Consider the following 15,696-nt stretch of genomic DNA (forward strand, 5'->3'; position numbering starts at 1 on the left):
TAGACAAGTAATTAGGGACAACTATAAATAGAAAAGTGGATAAGTAAAAAGAGACGGAGGGAGTATTAAGGTGTTATTGAAATAGAGAAAGAAAGATGGAATTAGAAGTGCAATGTTAAGCCTTCTAATTGGTCCTTATGCCTAATTATGGTTGATTATTATGATAGGTACTGCTTATAGTTTTAAACATTAGAGAGATGTTAGTTCTTTCGCTTGTTTTCGTAGTATGCCATAGTTTTGCTAATCAACTAGGTTTGATATTAATTATTTTATTTTGTTATCATATTATAAAATAAGTTTTGATATATTGAGATATGTAATTAAATATTAAGTATATAATATTATATGAATTCCATTAAAGTTATGCCGATTGGAGGAATTAAGATTCATCCTTAGGCTTGAACTTTAGGAAAATTGATTATAGAATTGGGTGAATTTTCATGTCTAAGCTAGACATATAGTAACGGGGGTGTCCATAAACTCGTTAACTTACAAATTATGCATACTTGATAGATTGGAAAGGTTCGGAGGCATTGAGGAACATACTAGTATTGAAAAAGTAGCTTGTTTGACTTCGATTCTTCGATGGAGATAGGTTATGGTTTATTCTATTTGATAGATAGACTCTTGATAGGGATGGATATGCATTGAGTGATATAGTGAAGTTCTCTATGTACTTGATTATGTGGTTGTGTGGTTTGTGATTAGTCTGATCTTGAGACCGTGAAGTTTCTAATCTGAAACCATCTCTATCAAAGTGATGCCTTGAATAAATAAGACCTGATGAAATATTGTTAATGGAGTGAAAAATGGTGATAATAAATGGTAAACTAACGATAGAATGGATCGGGTGCCACATTTCAGTATGGTATTATTGGATCGGATGCCACATTCCGGCATTGTATTACTGTGTCAGGTGTCACGTTCCGGCATAGTATTATTGGATTGAGTTCCACATTGCGTCATGGTATTATTGGATTGAGTATCACGTTCCGACATGGTATTATTAAATCGAGTGTCACGTTCTCGCATGGTATTATTGGATCGAGTGTCGCGTTCCGACACGATAACATTAAAGAAAAATATATTGAATAACTTAATGTACTCAATCTCAAAGAAATCATTTCCTAAATGAGAGTTGTGTGGAGGCATGAGTCCTCGTGTGTGTGTATTTGGTATGTTGACAGATATACGTACTTGCTTCAGTGGTATTGTCACTTGTTCATGTTGTTGTGTTGTAGTTGATTTATGTTATTACTTTATGCATATTAGTTTCTATTTTGAGTCAGGCGATAATATCAACTCGGTACATGTTGTCTTGTACTGATCCCTACTTGTGTTTTTCTTTATTTTACTTTTGTGGAGTGCAAAGTGTACCATCGACTTCAAAAATTGCCCTCTAACTCTAGAAAGTTTCTGGCATATCAAGTTTTAGGGTGAGCTATTTATTTTTAGCTCGTGTTGGATTCTCTCGGTTATGACATGATGTCCTTAGTTTTCAGGCACAAACTACTTTTTATTTATTTATTTGGTGTCTTTGATATTCTTAGACTTAGTATTTGAGGGTTTAGATGTCCTTGATGTGATGACTTTTAGATTTTGGGGAAACAATATTTAATAGACATTGATGGATTTGTGTTTATTACATTAATAAGATTTAACCGCATTATGGTTTGTAAGTTGAACGATAAATATCAGATAAGTTTGAATTCATTAGTTCGCTCACCTAGGAGGTTAAGCGTGAATGTCACCATGACTCATTTTTTATCATGACGTCACACGTAGTGTAACTAAATATTTATGTGAATAATAAGTGTATTTATGCATATCTATGTTATATAAATCTCAAACTTGAAAAAAAGACACTCAATTCAAAACACTGGTAACATCTCAAATTTTTCCTACCAAATATTCACAAGAGGACCTAAGCAGGGGCGGATCTACTTAGGCTCGAGGGGGTGCCATGCCACCCATGAGCTTGGGTCGAAACACGATGTATGTATAGGTGTATATATGTAGCATTTGTATAAATAAACAAATAGCACCTAGAAAATCAAAAGGTGTGTGGTACCACTGGTAGAGGGTGGTACTCCTGCCTCTCAAACCCCGGATCGAATCTAGATAACAATATTTTTTTTTAAAAAAAACCTCGAAAGATGAGGAATTCAGCTTCAACAATTCATATTTTGAAGATTATATTTCCTTTTTTTTTTTAATTCTAGTTGATTTATTTTTAATTAGTAATTATTGTTGACTAATTTAATTTATTAATCTTTTACTTTTTATGATTTGTTATTAGTTATTTGTTTGATGGAGAAGTGTTAAAAATAACTTTAAACTATGTCACATTAAATGAAGATATTCTCTATTAATAATTTTATTAAAAATGTCGTTAATAATTTATTCTAAAAATGTCTCCACTATTGATATTTGACCCTAAAAATGTCTATGTTGTTGTTTTATTATGTCAAAAATACACCTTTTTAATGAACATAATTTTTTTTTCTAATAAAATTATTGTTTTTAAAGAATCCCTTTCTTGTTTCTTTTCTTTTGAAAACCTTTTAGTTAAAGAAAATGGAAATAGTAATATTTTTATTAATCTCATATTGTAATTTAAATAGAATAATGTCATGTACTTTGTAAATAATATCACTGTAACTTCATCTTTAATTTTTATTTAGATATAATAAAATCCTTTTTCCTAATAAAATAAAAAAATTCTATTTCTTAATCTTTTTAGAATTGATTAAGTAAATATTTAAAATATCACGTTTTGCCATGAAGTAGATAAAAAATGAAATATGAAATAAGAGTGGTGATGAATATTAAAGTGATTTGTTTAGTTTATTAGCAAGGGACATATTTACAAATATAAGTAATTTAAAATATGTAAACTAGTCGAGAACTATTATAAATGAATAACATATATTTATAATATTATTAAAATTATTATAAAAAAAGTTACGCTTTATGGATTTTTTGTGGAATCGAAACCTAAGGTTGATTTAGTGATCTAAGCAATGTGTGTACTTGGCACCCACGAAATTCAAATCCTGGATACGCCTCTTAACCTAAGTCAAGAGTGTAAGAAATTTCTCTCTACCCTAACTAAAGAAAAAGGATGGGTAATATCATTTATCTACAATTATGAAGGTTTTTGGTTATCATTAAGAGCAGTTCAAGCTGTGATTGCATGTCAACAACAATTTCAAGCTCAAAATAGTGATATCATTCTTGTTACAACTCCAAAATCAGGCATTGTTTGGTTAAAAGCACTTTTATTTGCATTAGTGAATCGAAAGAACCATCTTATTTTCGAAAAAGATCACCCTTTACTTTTAAAGAACCCTCATGATCTCATTTTGTTCTTGGAACTTGATATGTATGTTGATGGTCAAGTTCTTGATTTTTCATCGTTAACTTCACCTAGACTCTTAGAACCTCGTGCACCCTTTGCTTCATTGCCAACATCAATCTAAGATTCTAGAACCAAACCTATTTACTTGTGTAGGAATTCAAGAAACACTTTTATTTCTATGTGGCATTTTACAAATAATTTAGAACTTGATGATCACAAAAATACCAATTCCATTGAAGAAATGTTTAATCATTTTTTAAAGGTATATGAGTCTTTATGACCCATTTTGGAATCATGTACTCAATTATTGGAAAGAGAGTATAGAAAATCTTGATAAAGTACTTTTCTTGATGTATAAAGAAATTAAAAAGCAACCTAAAATTTATCTTAAACGCTTGGCTGAATTGTTGAAATGTTCATTTTCCATTGAAGAAAAAAACCCGGGAGTTGTGGATGAAATATTAAGAATGTGTAGCTTTGGAAATTTGAGGAATTTGGAGGTGAATACAAAAGGAAAAATGTTATTTGGAGTGAAAAATAAAAATTACTTTCATCAAGGGGAAGGTGAGATTGGACGAATTATTTTGCTGTCGAGATGAATGATAAACGCAATCATATCATTGAATAAAGTTTTAAGGATCGGGATTGAAATTTTCATATATTTAATTGGGTATTTATATGATATGATGTGAATTGAATGTAGTTTATTTATTTTTAAAATCAATAATCTATGAGTTTTGAGAGTAATTTAACAAGAACATACAAAAAAACTTGTATTGTAGCACTAATATATATTATTTTAAATGTTCATTACTCAAATTGTTGTATATTATGTATTAATTTAAATGAATTGTACTTCTAGCATGTTTTTCTTATCATTGATTGTTTGCAAAATATAAAAATGTGTCAAGTTTAACTATGAAAGGATGGTGCACTTTTGTTACACTATATTACACCGAATTCATTATATTCGATCATATGTAAAAATATTCACATCATATGTGCTTTTTAAAAATAATATAAAATTTATCAGGAATTATTTTACTTTTATATTAGAAAAGGCTTGTTTCAACATGCCTGTTTCATTGCTCTCACGGTATTTTTGTCTTTCTCATTCTCTATTGTGACTACGTGTCTTCTTCTATGTTATCAATGTATACAGTATGTTGTTTGTAATCTTCATTCATGCTATCAATTTGTCTTTTCAGTTCCCTACGTGTCTTTCTTCTATGTTATCAATGTATACAGTATGTTGTTTGTAATCTTCATTCATGCTCCACCTTCTGTGCACAAGTTCAGTTCTTTCTCTTCAGCATTCTCCATGTAAGGTTCTTTCATATTTCAATTGAGTTTTTTTTTTGTGCCATTTTCCTTTTCTTTAAAGTTGAAGTCCAAATTGATCTGGGTGTGTGTGAATGTTTTTTTTATTTTTTTTATTTGGGTTTGTTATTGATGTTGAATTATCCTTGTATTTGAAAGTACTAATAATTTCAATAGTTGTGTTTTCAATTTGGTTGAGTGATTATGCTTTTCATGTTCTACTTTGGATTGTCAAAAAATGGTTCAGATTCAGATTTTTGTTGTATTTTCTCACATGCATTAATTAATTTGGTCTTTTTTCCGTCGAAATTAACTTTGTGGGTTTCTTTATCGGAATTATTTTGAATTTCCTCTGTTCATGTATGAGTTTCTCATCGGAATCAATTTTCTGGGATCTTGTGGGTTTAGCTTGGAGTTTAAGGATTTTCATTTACTTGTACTCGGATTGACCTACTGCTCTATCAGTAGAACTAGGATAAGTCTTCTAATCTTTAGAATTTAAATTATCGCTAATGTTTGAGTAAATAGTGATGCTGTATTTATGCGAATACTGAACAGAAAGATGGCATCAAACTAAATTCGATTGAAACCCAAGCTTCTGTACATACACATGAACAATTCTCCCACGTAAAAGATCTTGTAACCCCACACAAGCCTGGGAGGAAAGCTCAAAACATCTTGATGGCTAAAATGCTTATGTTGGGTTATAATTTTTTTACTTCTACTTGCTATTTACTTTGTGTTAATTGGAAAAAAAATTGGCTCTTGGCAATTTAGTGTTTGATGGGATTAAAGCTCAAAACTTTATTGTTCTCACTTGTGGAGAAAAAAAAAAGATATGATGTTCTCCATTTACTTTGGGGCTTGTGTGTGTAGTGTTATATTGCTATATTGGTGATTGGTAATGCTTTTTATTTAACTAGTCTCCGGGCACGTGCATTGCACGTGTATCCCAAATAAAAATCAATAAAAAAAATTTAATGAAAAAGTATATAATAAACTATTAGGAGAATTATAATGTTTTTTTCGAGTGTTCTCTCGATATTTTCGATCTACTGCACATTAGATAAGTCTCCAAAGCTTACCCATTTATAAGTAATTAAATATACAGACAGTCATCAACAAGTAAAATTTTCAAGAAAGACACATCAAGTTAAAGAATTAAAAAGGGAAAATGCGACGTTACTTAAAGTCATCTTGTATCCTTAATGTGTGTCGTTACAAATGTAACTACTTCCTTAAAAACTTTCAGATATACCCAGACTTACATTTACAGGCTTACAACTACTATCCATCACTGTTAGAGAAGACTTGGAGTTGCTACATTTGTTGAAGAAAATGTGATATATTTTGCTAGCAAACAGCTGCAATTTCAATTTATTATTAATAGTTTAAAAGTTTAAACATGGTTTCTTTTCTGCGGGAAGCTATGCGTAGAGAGTTTCAAAGAGAATTGATCATCATTCAGCATCAAACCATGTGTACAACAACATTCAATTTTTGATATGTGTGATTATACCTTTCAAGCTATTTATTTTACCTATTAAAAAAATTAGAAAGTTATCATTCAAATGAAGTTAGCAAATCAAACGGAAAAATCTAGACTTAATAAGATTGTACCTGAAAATTAGAAGACATTTTTGTACCCACTTAACAATGGAAGCTTGTGTTGAATGACTAATATTGAGTATGTTTATATAGTGTAGTCTTAAAGATTCGTTGATAAAAACTCTTTGATATTCCTCAATTACTTATTGATCCCTTTCAACTTCTCATAATTAGCAAAATACGTTTCAACTTCTATATTAATTGAAACTTTATTAGTGTTCATCCTATTTGGTTGTTTCACATATAGTAATTGAATAGACTGCTGAACTTCTCATTTTGCTCCTCTATTATGTAATTCAATATTACTATTTAATTAGATATTTAATTTATATTTAGGTAAAGTATTTTATTACTTTTTAATTTAGTATAGGGGCAAAGTAGTAATTCAACTTTATACTTTAGAGCTTCATGCTTATAATAATTTATGATAAAGAAAATCGACTTTCTTTTATTAGAAATTCAAATGTTTTGGACTTGAACAAGCAATTGTATGCTTTTATCATGGTTATTGTGTAACACGAAAATTGCATCAGTTAAAGAACTACCTTTAGGAAGGTTTTTCAAACATCTCAAACAGTTATTCCATATACCAACTTCTTGCTGATCAACAGAGCTGAAATCTCTCCCAAAAGTAAAAAATGATTCAAAAGTAGATTTAATGAACTTTTAATTGAATCCAAACAAGCTGTAGATTAGCTATTCCTGTTCCATTTCGACTTCCAGGCTAATCTAATTCCGACGTGTGAAAGGAAGAGTGAATGGTGGATTATACTGCAAGAGAAGTATAATAAATATGCAACTACTTTAGTTGAACTAGGTCAAAATATGTTCTCCAGGAGATATTGTAAGTGTAATTGAAATGGTTCTACAAATATACCTGTGCAACTTCTACCAAGGCACCATCTTTTACCTGGAACTCTGCATCTCCATTTAGTGCAGTTCGAAGTCTTGATTCTCGAGCTTTAACTTCTTCGTCATTCACAAAACCTTCATTGGAATCAAACGAGAGAGGGCTAGCTATGTTAGGATACAGAACTTGAAAAACAGAATTCCTTAATGTTTTCTCTTTGAACTCTGAATTGATGACCGTCATTCGTCACAGCAGGCTTATAGAACATTTAAGAAAGAAACGTAAGTATAACTATGTCCAAGTTTCTCTCATATCATAACAAGTCAATCGATCGATAAAGTACTAAGTAACTTTACCAAGATCTACTTCTACTAACCAATGAGATAGATCCCACCTTTCTGACAACATATGTTGAATTTCAAGAAAGCTTAACATTCCATCTTGAACTTTGTATTGACATACTGAATGTGAAGTTACGAACCTGAAAAAGCAACAACTGCGACAGTTTTCCGAGGCACCTTTTTGATAGTAACAGAGGAATCCTTCGGTAGTGGCAAGTCCGAACCATACTTGGAAGGCATGACGAAGGACATCCTCCACTTCTCCCGATCTTCCGCCTAATGAAATTCTTAATGAGATCCAGTAGGTGTATTTTTTTAAGAAAATACGAGAGCAGGAAATAAGTATAACAACTATATACACAATATTTATCTTTTTTCCCTTTTGGGTGGGGATGGGGTGGGGTGTGGGAGTTTTAATCACTAAAACATAGTATCAGACGTAAGTTAAAGTGATTTTTTTCTTTTGTAGAATGGAAGAATGTTGGTTTTGAAGTTTCTCGGAGCAAGAAATTTTTCATCTTTTTTCTCCAACAACATACCAAATCTATTTTTACTTGATATATGCTATGACGACTAAGCTATTATACCTTATTTGGTTGATGGTATAAATTAATCTCGAGATAAATGTATACCATCAACCAAATATGAGATGTCTAATCTTGTACCTCCTACCAAACAATCAAACTTATCAGCTCTTCAAGTTGTATTAATTTAACAAATTAATGCTTCACTCCATACTGAGTTGTTAATTATTTTGTCATTAGGAACATCACTGCTCGTGCACTTAGATTGACATAATTTCTTCTACATTTTAAGAACATAACTTGTGTGATCAAGGATATTGTATTTCTCATTTCATTTCTAAGTTTGCTGATTATTTTGAGATTTCATTGTTTAAAATAAGCTATTTTTTTCTTGGGGTTTTCTCTAATTATTAAAAGCACAACTTGTGTGAATCGAATATATTGAGTCATCCATTGCTTATCTTTGTTTGAGTTCTTTCTGCTAAGTTCTTTTGAATTGAGAACACTTATTGTTGTCTTCAATCCAAGCTAAACTACATTCATATTTGTCAACACTCTATAAATAATATGTGTACATATTATGACAGGCCATCCAATTGAACATACCTGCTGTTGCTAACCCAATTATGGATGCAACTTATCCTGAAAGTCAAGTGACAATGTCTCCAGCACATATAATTGGAACACTATCAGAGACACAAACCTCTGGAAGAAAGCGAGTTGCTCCACGTGATACCGCTGAAAATAGTGTAGAAAGAAGACAGAAGAGGATGGTTAAAAATAGGGAATCCGCGCTCGATCACGAGCAAGAAAGCAGGTCCTTTTGCTTACACCCATGAACTAGAGAACAAGGTTTCATTTCTTGAAGAGGAGAATAACAGACTGAAGAGACAGAAGGTAGGATTGCAAATCAAAATAATTCATGCATGAATTCAGTGATAACATTTTCTTCAAACAGTTATACATTCTCATTAGTTCTATGTTGGTTGTGATAATTAATCTTTCTCGGTGAAAGAAACTATAGCTGAATCTGGTCTATGAATGTCATGGTGATATTTCTTCATTTAATGGTGTTTTGAAATTCTGCTTGGACATGTAATTTTTAGGAAATGTTTGTCCCAACCTTTCTTTGCAGATTGGAGGCCTTCGATATATATTGTTGGGCAGGTGCTTTGACATATATTAGGACTTGATCAGTCTCTTCTATAAACTGCTATGTGTGCAAACTACAGTGGTACATATTTAATCATTCCCTATTCGTCGGTATACATAGAATTTGATATCCTGCTGTCTATTGTTTGACAATTTGGCGAAGCACCCACCCTGTATTTCTACCATTATGCATAAACACGTGCACTAAACTAGACTTTTGTGATAATTATTTTACTTGATGTTGTCAGTTACTACTTTCTTATCCCTGGCCTTGCATTTCATTTGACAACAATTGGTGTTGTCATAGAGTTGTTATATAATGTTTACTATTGATGCTAGAAGGAATCTTATGAATGAAAAGATATCTACTTCCTCAACTATGTTATATCCTCTTAAACAGGGAAGCTTTGATTTATATCAAACAATACTAAATGAGTTCTGCAGAAAAAAAACAGGTCCATTCGTCTCCTAAACATTTTCTAAAATTAGCAGTACCATGGTAGATAAGTATCTACATCATATAGCCATTTGTAAATTCTTTTGGATTTCACTTGACAATTGTTTCTCTTTATTTTGACTAATTTATACTATGTTTTTGGAATATGGTTGGCATGTTGATGGTGTACACTTTTGTTCCCTACTTTTGAAAAATCTTTGGCTCATATTCGCTGCAGCATCAGGTATGACTTACAATACTTGGATCTTGCATGCTTCAATCCATCATTAACTTAGTATGCTTCCTTATTAGTGTAGTTGATGACTTTAAAAATTTTATGTAGACAGTAAACATGTACTATTAAATGGGCTTATCTTCTGTATAGATGTTACATTCTTCAATGGACGCTTGAATGGTAGGCAAAAAGGTGTCTTGCTTTGTTTAGAATGAACTAGGACTCTTCCCCTCCCATCTCTGTGAACTCTACTTGAGCGTTTAGGTAGAACCCACTACACTCTATAAACAATGAGGAATAAATGTCAAGACTTAGCATGTCTTGAGTTGCTTAGCTCCTTTAACTATACAATCAGATTATTTTATATAAATGAAACTTTTGTCGAATTGTGGTAAAATTGAAAAAAGAAATGATATTCTGTACTTTTATTGTGTCGATTATCATTTCAATGATCAACTTCTCTCATAATTTTTTGATTGTTAGAACTATTAAAATCACAACATAAAAATGCATACATAGTTAGACAAATACATATATGTATGACTAAAAATATTTCACTTTGTACCTAAATTCCTTTTTCCTCTTCTGATACTTCTTGATAGGTTCTTACTACTGGAAAGCAGGAAACATGCAGCACTAAGTAAATAGTACATGATGTATAATATCCAATGTAAACAAGGAGGCCACAAACAATTGCCCTTGTGTGTTGTGCATTAGCCCAAAACGGTGTTTGTGTCTATTTAGCTCGAAAAAATCTTTCAAACGTTGGGCCCGTGCAAGCACGGGCCATCTCTTCCTAGTAAGTAAAAATAAATGGAGAAAATATATGGATAAATTAGATTATTCTTTTTGTTATTTAAATTATATTTTCATGGTTATAAGTCAAAGAAAAGTGATAAATAAACTCCAAAGAATTAGTCTTGAATTAAAATTATTATTTGACAAAGATGATAAAATATTACATGAATTTTGTTAACCATTCTGCCATCACTATAAGAAAACTGTTAATTATATGAGGATTTTCTCCCATTTTCCTGGGGATTAGTATGAAAGTTCGCAGGAAACTTATTTTCCTGCAAATTTTCATATAAATTTCCAGGAAAATCCCTATGTAATTAACAGTTTTCTTATAGTGCATACTCTCTTTAATAACACTTTCTTAATAAATTAAATAAGTTAATCAGAGTAATTATCACTAATAGAATGACATGAAAAATGTGAAGTAGTGAGCTCACATGAAGTGCATGACTAAACGTCACATGAATAATAAGTGTATTCATGAATATTTGTTATAAAAACCCTAAACTTGAAGAAAATACTCAATTGTTAAATCATGACACCTTCTCCTCCAAGATATTTACAAGAGGATAACCTAAGTGAAGAGTGTAAGAAATTGCTCCGTATCTTACCAAAAGAAAAAGGATGGATTGGATCATATATTTACAATTATCAAGGTTGTTGGATACCACCAAGACTGCTTCAAGGTATGATTGCATGTCAACAACGATTTCAAGCCGAAGATAGTGATATCATTCTTGTTACTACTCCAAAATCAGGAACTACTTGGTTAAAATCACTTTTATTCGCTCTAATTTATCGAGTGAAACATCCTATTTTTGAACCTAATCACCCTTTACTTGTTAAAAGTCCTCATGTGCTTGTTCCATTCTTGGAGCATACACTCTATGTTGATGGTCAAGTTCCTGATTTTTCAACTTTCACTTCACCTAGACTTTTCGCAACTCATGTGCCCTTTGCTTCATTGCCAAAATCAGTCCTGGATTCAAAAACCAAACTTGTTTACTTATGTAGGAATCCTAAGGACACTTTTGTTTCTATGTGGCATTTTGCAAATAATTTAAGACTTCACCACAAAGATACCAGTTCCATTCATGAAATGTTTGATCTTTTTTGTGAGGGGTTGAGCATTTATGGTCCGTTTTGGAATCACGTGTTGGATTATTGGAAACAAAGCATAGAAAATCCTAACAAAGTGTTTTTCTTGATGTACGAAGAAATTAAAGAGAAACCAAAAATTCAGCTTAAACGTTTGGCTGAATTTTTGAAAATTCCATTTTCTATAGAGGAAGAAAATTGTGGAGTGGTAGATGAAATATTAAGAGTGTGCAGCTTTGAGAATTTGAGAAGTTTAGAGGTGAATACAAATGGAAAGTTGTCAACTGGAGAGGGAAATAAAGCGTTCTTTCGTCGAGGGGAAATTGGAGATTGGAGGAATTATTTTACTACAGAGATGAATTATAAACTCAATCATATCATTGAAGAAAAGTTTCAAGGATCTGGATTGAAATTTTCATATGTTTAATTAAGTATTGGTATGCTATAGTTTCAATTGAATGCAATTACATACTTTGAAAATAAATGTTGAACTAGTTGTGTTTGAGAGTAATTTAAAAAGAATAGACACCAAAAGTTCTATTGTTACTATCTTAAATGTTCATTACTCAAATTTGTTACAAATTTAATAATAAACTTATTCGTGCTTCGCACAATTATTCACAAAACTAAAAAAATATATGAAATAAATCTTGTTGCAAGTAAGTTTAAAATGTTAAATTTTATTGAATTTATAAAATAATATTTTGATGATTTTGATATATATGAATTAAGAAATAAATAAAAGCAACTTCTTGCAAATAATGGACCAAGAAGTTACGTTGTAAAACTCAAACTATTCAAAAATCCAAAAGTCTAATCATATCATCTCATATATATTTTTAAGGAAAAGAAGTAAAAATAAAAATAACTACAACAATATTACAACACAAAAACTAAATAATTTTTTAAAAAAAGATACACTCTAACAAATATATTCTTGAAAGTATAGTATAATTAACCTTCGGTGTCGTGTGGTTATGTAATTAAGAAACTTGATGTGAAATTAAATTTCGTAGAAATATGTATAATTAGTTTAAAAGTGTTATAAATCCATTGAATGAGGGGATAGTCCATAAAGTTGGTAAATGAACAACCATCCATATTCACTAGGTTTTATGAACCTTTTTGTATAAGAATGTATCTATTTATTATAATACTTAATATGGTGGCTTTTGGAGTGATTTCTCACTCTATAAATAGGGGTTTTCATTCACTATTGTATGATATACATATGACACTTAAATACACTTGAATAAGAAGAAAATTTCCCTTCTTCTATCTACTTCTCTTCTCTTCTTCTCTTTATGATTATATTCTTATGAGCTTGATTTTATAACACGTTATCAGCACGAGTCTCTATCTAATTGAGAGTGAGTTCTTGTTTTTCTTTAGCTCATATTTTTATTGATCTCGTTATGAAGATCAAAGTATTATATGCATAAAATTAGGTATGTATTTTCTAAAATATTTTATGATTTAGAATAAAATAGTGTTCAGTCACTAACAATTATCAGGAACCGAAGACATATACTACTATTGGTTGAATATGACATGCTATACAAAACTTCTTAAATGGAAGAAGGTATAAATTTTTAATAGCATGATTTTGAATATTATTTTGACTGTTTTGAGAGACTCAAAGGATAAATCATGTTGTACTTCGGTTTATTATACCGTTGGTTAAGAGTAAGACGATGGATTCAAGTTTCATCGCACCAAAAGGGTAAGACATCAGGTAAGTTCGGATGCACCATAATGAAAAATATTTGAGGATAAAACAATAGATTCAAGTTCTATCGCACCAAAAGGGTAAGACATCAATCAGGATTTTGATGCACCTTGATTGTGTTCAAGTCCCATAGAATTATGGCGTAACACGCCTTATATGGGTAAAACATTGAGTTTGAGCCAATGCACCATAGCGATGATAAAATGATGACTAAGAAGAATAATATATTTTTGATGAAATGTCTTGAAATTCATCATATTGAATTTGCTCCATTCCTTGAAAAGAATGTGGTAGCAACATGTGATAACTCTGAAATCCGCCTGTTGACTTGCTCCATTCAATCATATGAATGTGGTAGCAGTGAATGATTAGTCTGAAAGATGACAAATAATTAATGATATGAATAAGGGCGTGGAGGGACAAAATTATAATAGTCATCATTGTGGTAATGATAAAAGGAAGAACACTATGAGTTCTTCAAATAGTCCTTCAAAACGTGAAGAAAATTTTTATTATCAAAATGGTACGAAAGGTCATTAGACTTGTGAATGTTGTCGACCCAATAATTTGACAAGTTTATAAATCCTCTATCATGATACAAGAAGATAAAGTGATGGTACACTTGATCTTTCAAAGTGATGTTGAGGTGTGTCATGGAAATATGATGATTTTTAAAGCCATGACAATGTGCTTATAATGCAAATTTATGAAGTACATATAAATAATTAGTCCATTCCTTGAAGAGAATGTGACTTGTGATGAGTATCTTGAATGCTCGATCATTCTATAAGAGAATGGGTCCAGATGTGATAAAATCATTATATGTTGGATATATGCAATAACTCACCTCTATGGAAGGTTTGAGAAAAAATGATATATGTCACTACTCATCTCTACGGGAGATTTGAGAGGAAATAAATTTTATTTGGCATAAATGGCTAATTATATTGTACTTTTTATATGTCACTATGGTATGTTTATTGTGAACTACCGAAAAGGCAAAAGAAAGAAATAATTCTTGCCTATAAGGATTGTGGTCATTATTGTGTGACAATAAAAATTTGTCATTGATTGTGTACCTATGGTACAACAAAAGTAAAGCAAGAAAGATGTCTTGCTCGTAATGATTTTGACCATGACAATAATAATATAATTTTCTCCTTGAAGGAGATGCTCACCATAGGGATGGTGTCATGCAATATGTGATAGTACACAAAATTAATTACAAGTTCTAACGAGTTGTGCTATTATCAGAGGAATAATATTGGGGTTGTAGTAAGTCTCAAAAGAAACTTTTTAAGTTTCGGATGAATTGAAAATAAATATTGAGACTATAAATCACTACAACCGAAGAGGGTTATAAATGTTTATGTAAAAGATTATCCCACTTTTCCTCATGTTTGTTCCATACAAACATGTACATGCTGATGAAATCACATGTAAAAGTAAATTATAAGTGTACTAAAATAAAGATCAGTTGGCATGACTGGTTGACCATTCTGATTAAATGTCATGCAAACGTGATTGAGAATTCAGGTGATTTATATGATGAAGAAATAAAGATTCTTCAAGAATTCTCTTGTGTTGCTTGTTCTCTTGATAAAATGATCATTGTACCAGCTAAGGTTGGGACTGTAATCCCCTAAAATTTTTGGAACATATAAAAGGGTGAATATGAGCCCGTTCACCTGTCATGTGGATCATTTGCAACTATATGATTGATGCATCTATGCGATGGTCACATGTATTTTGTTGTCAACTTACAAATTGATTTTTGTAAGGTTGTTTGCTCGAATTGTTAAAATTAAGAGCACAGTTCCAAACTATGGAATTATATTGATAATGATGGTTGATTTAGCAGAAATTGTATGCCTCCAATTATACCTAAATCATGGTTATGAGAATAAAACTCTCATATAAAATTTGGTATGAGATAATTTTATTTAACATGTAGCAACACATGTATGCATCAAACCAACAAGGTTTCCCCATTAAAATTGGTTCAGAGTCTGGAACCATATAATTTTCATCTAAAATTTTGAATGTGCGGTTATAATTTTAATTGCTCCACCACACACAAAGATGAACTTCCAAATAAGGTTGGAATGAATGTTAGATTTTCTAACATTTGGGAGAGAGATAATTGACAGCTGAAAATTATGTGTGAGGTTAATTGTGAACTATCTAGATCCTCGTTAAATAAATATGTGAACTTAAAGTTCAAGGGATAATTCAGTTGCATAA

The 15,696-nt window shown here is 31.0% G+C and overlaps 1 protein-coding gene across 1 annotated transcript; it reads left to right on the plus strand.

Annotated features, from left to right (window-relative positions):
* The first annotated feature begins 11,160 nt into the window (after positions 1-11,160).
* Positions 11,161-12,244, plus strand: LOC101251383 (cytosolic sulfotransferase 12-like). The gene has a single exon (XM_004240236.4). It carries the CDS (start codon positions 11,161-11,163, stop codon positions 12,148-12,150), a length of 990 nt encoding a protein of 329 aa, XP_004240284.2. The 3' UTR covers positions 12,151-12,244.
* Positions 12,245-15,696: the final 3,452 nt, after the last annotated feature.

Source organism: Solanum lycopersicum, chromosome 5, assembly GCF_036512215.1.
Source record: "Solanum lycopersicum chromosome 5, SLM_r2.1".
Classification (NCBI taxonomy): domain Eukaryota; kingdom Viridiplantae; phylum Streptophyta; class Magnoliopsida; order Solanales; family Solanaceae; genus Solanum; species Solanum lycopersicum.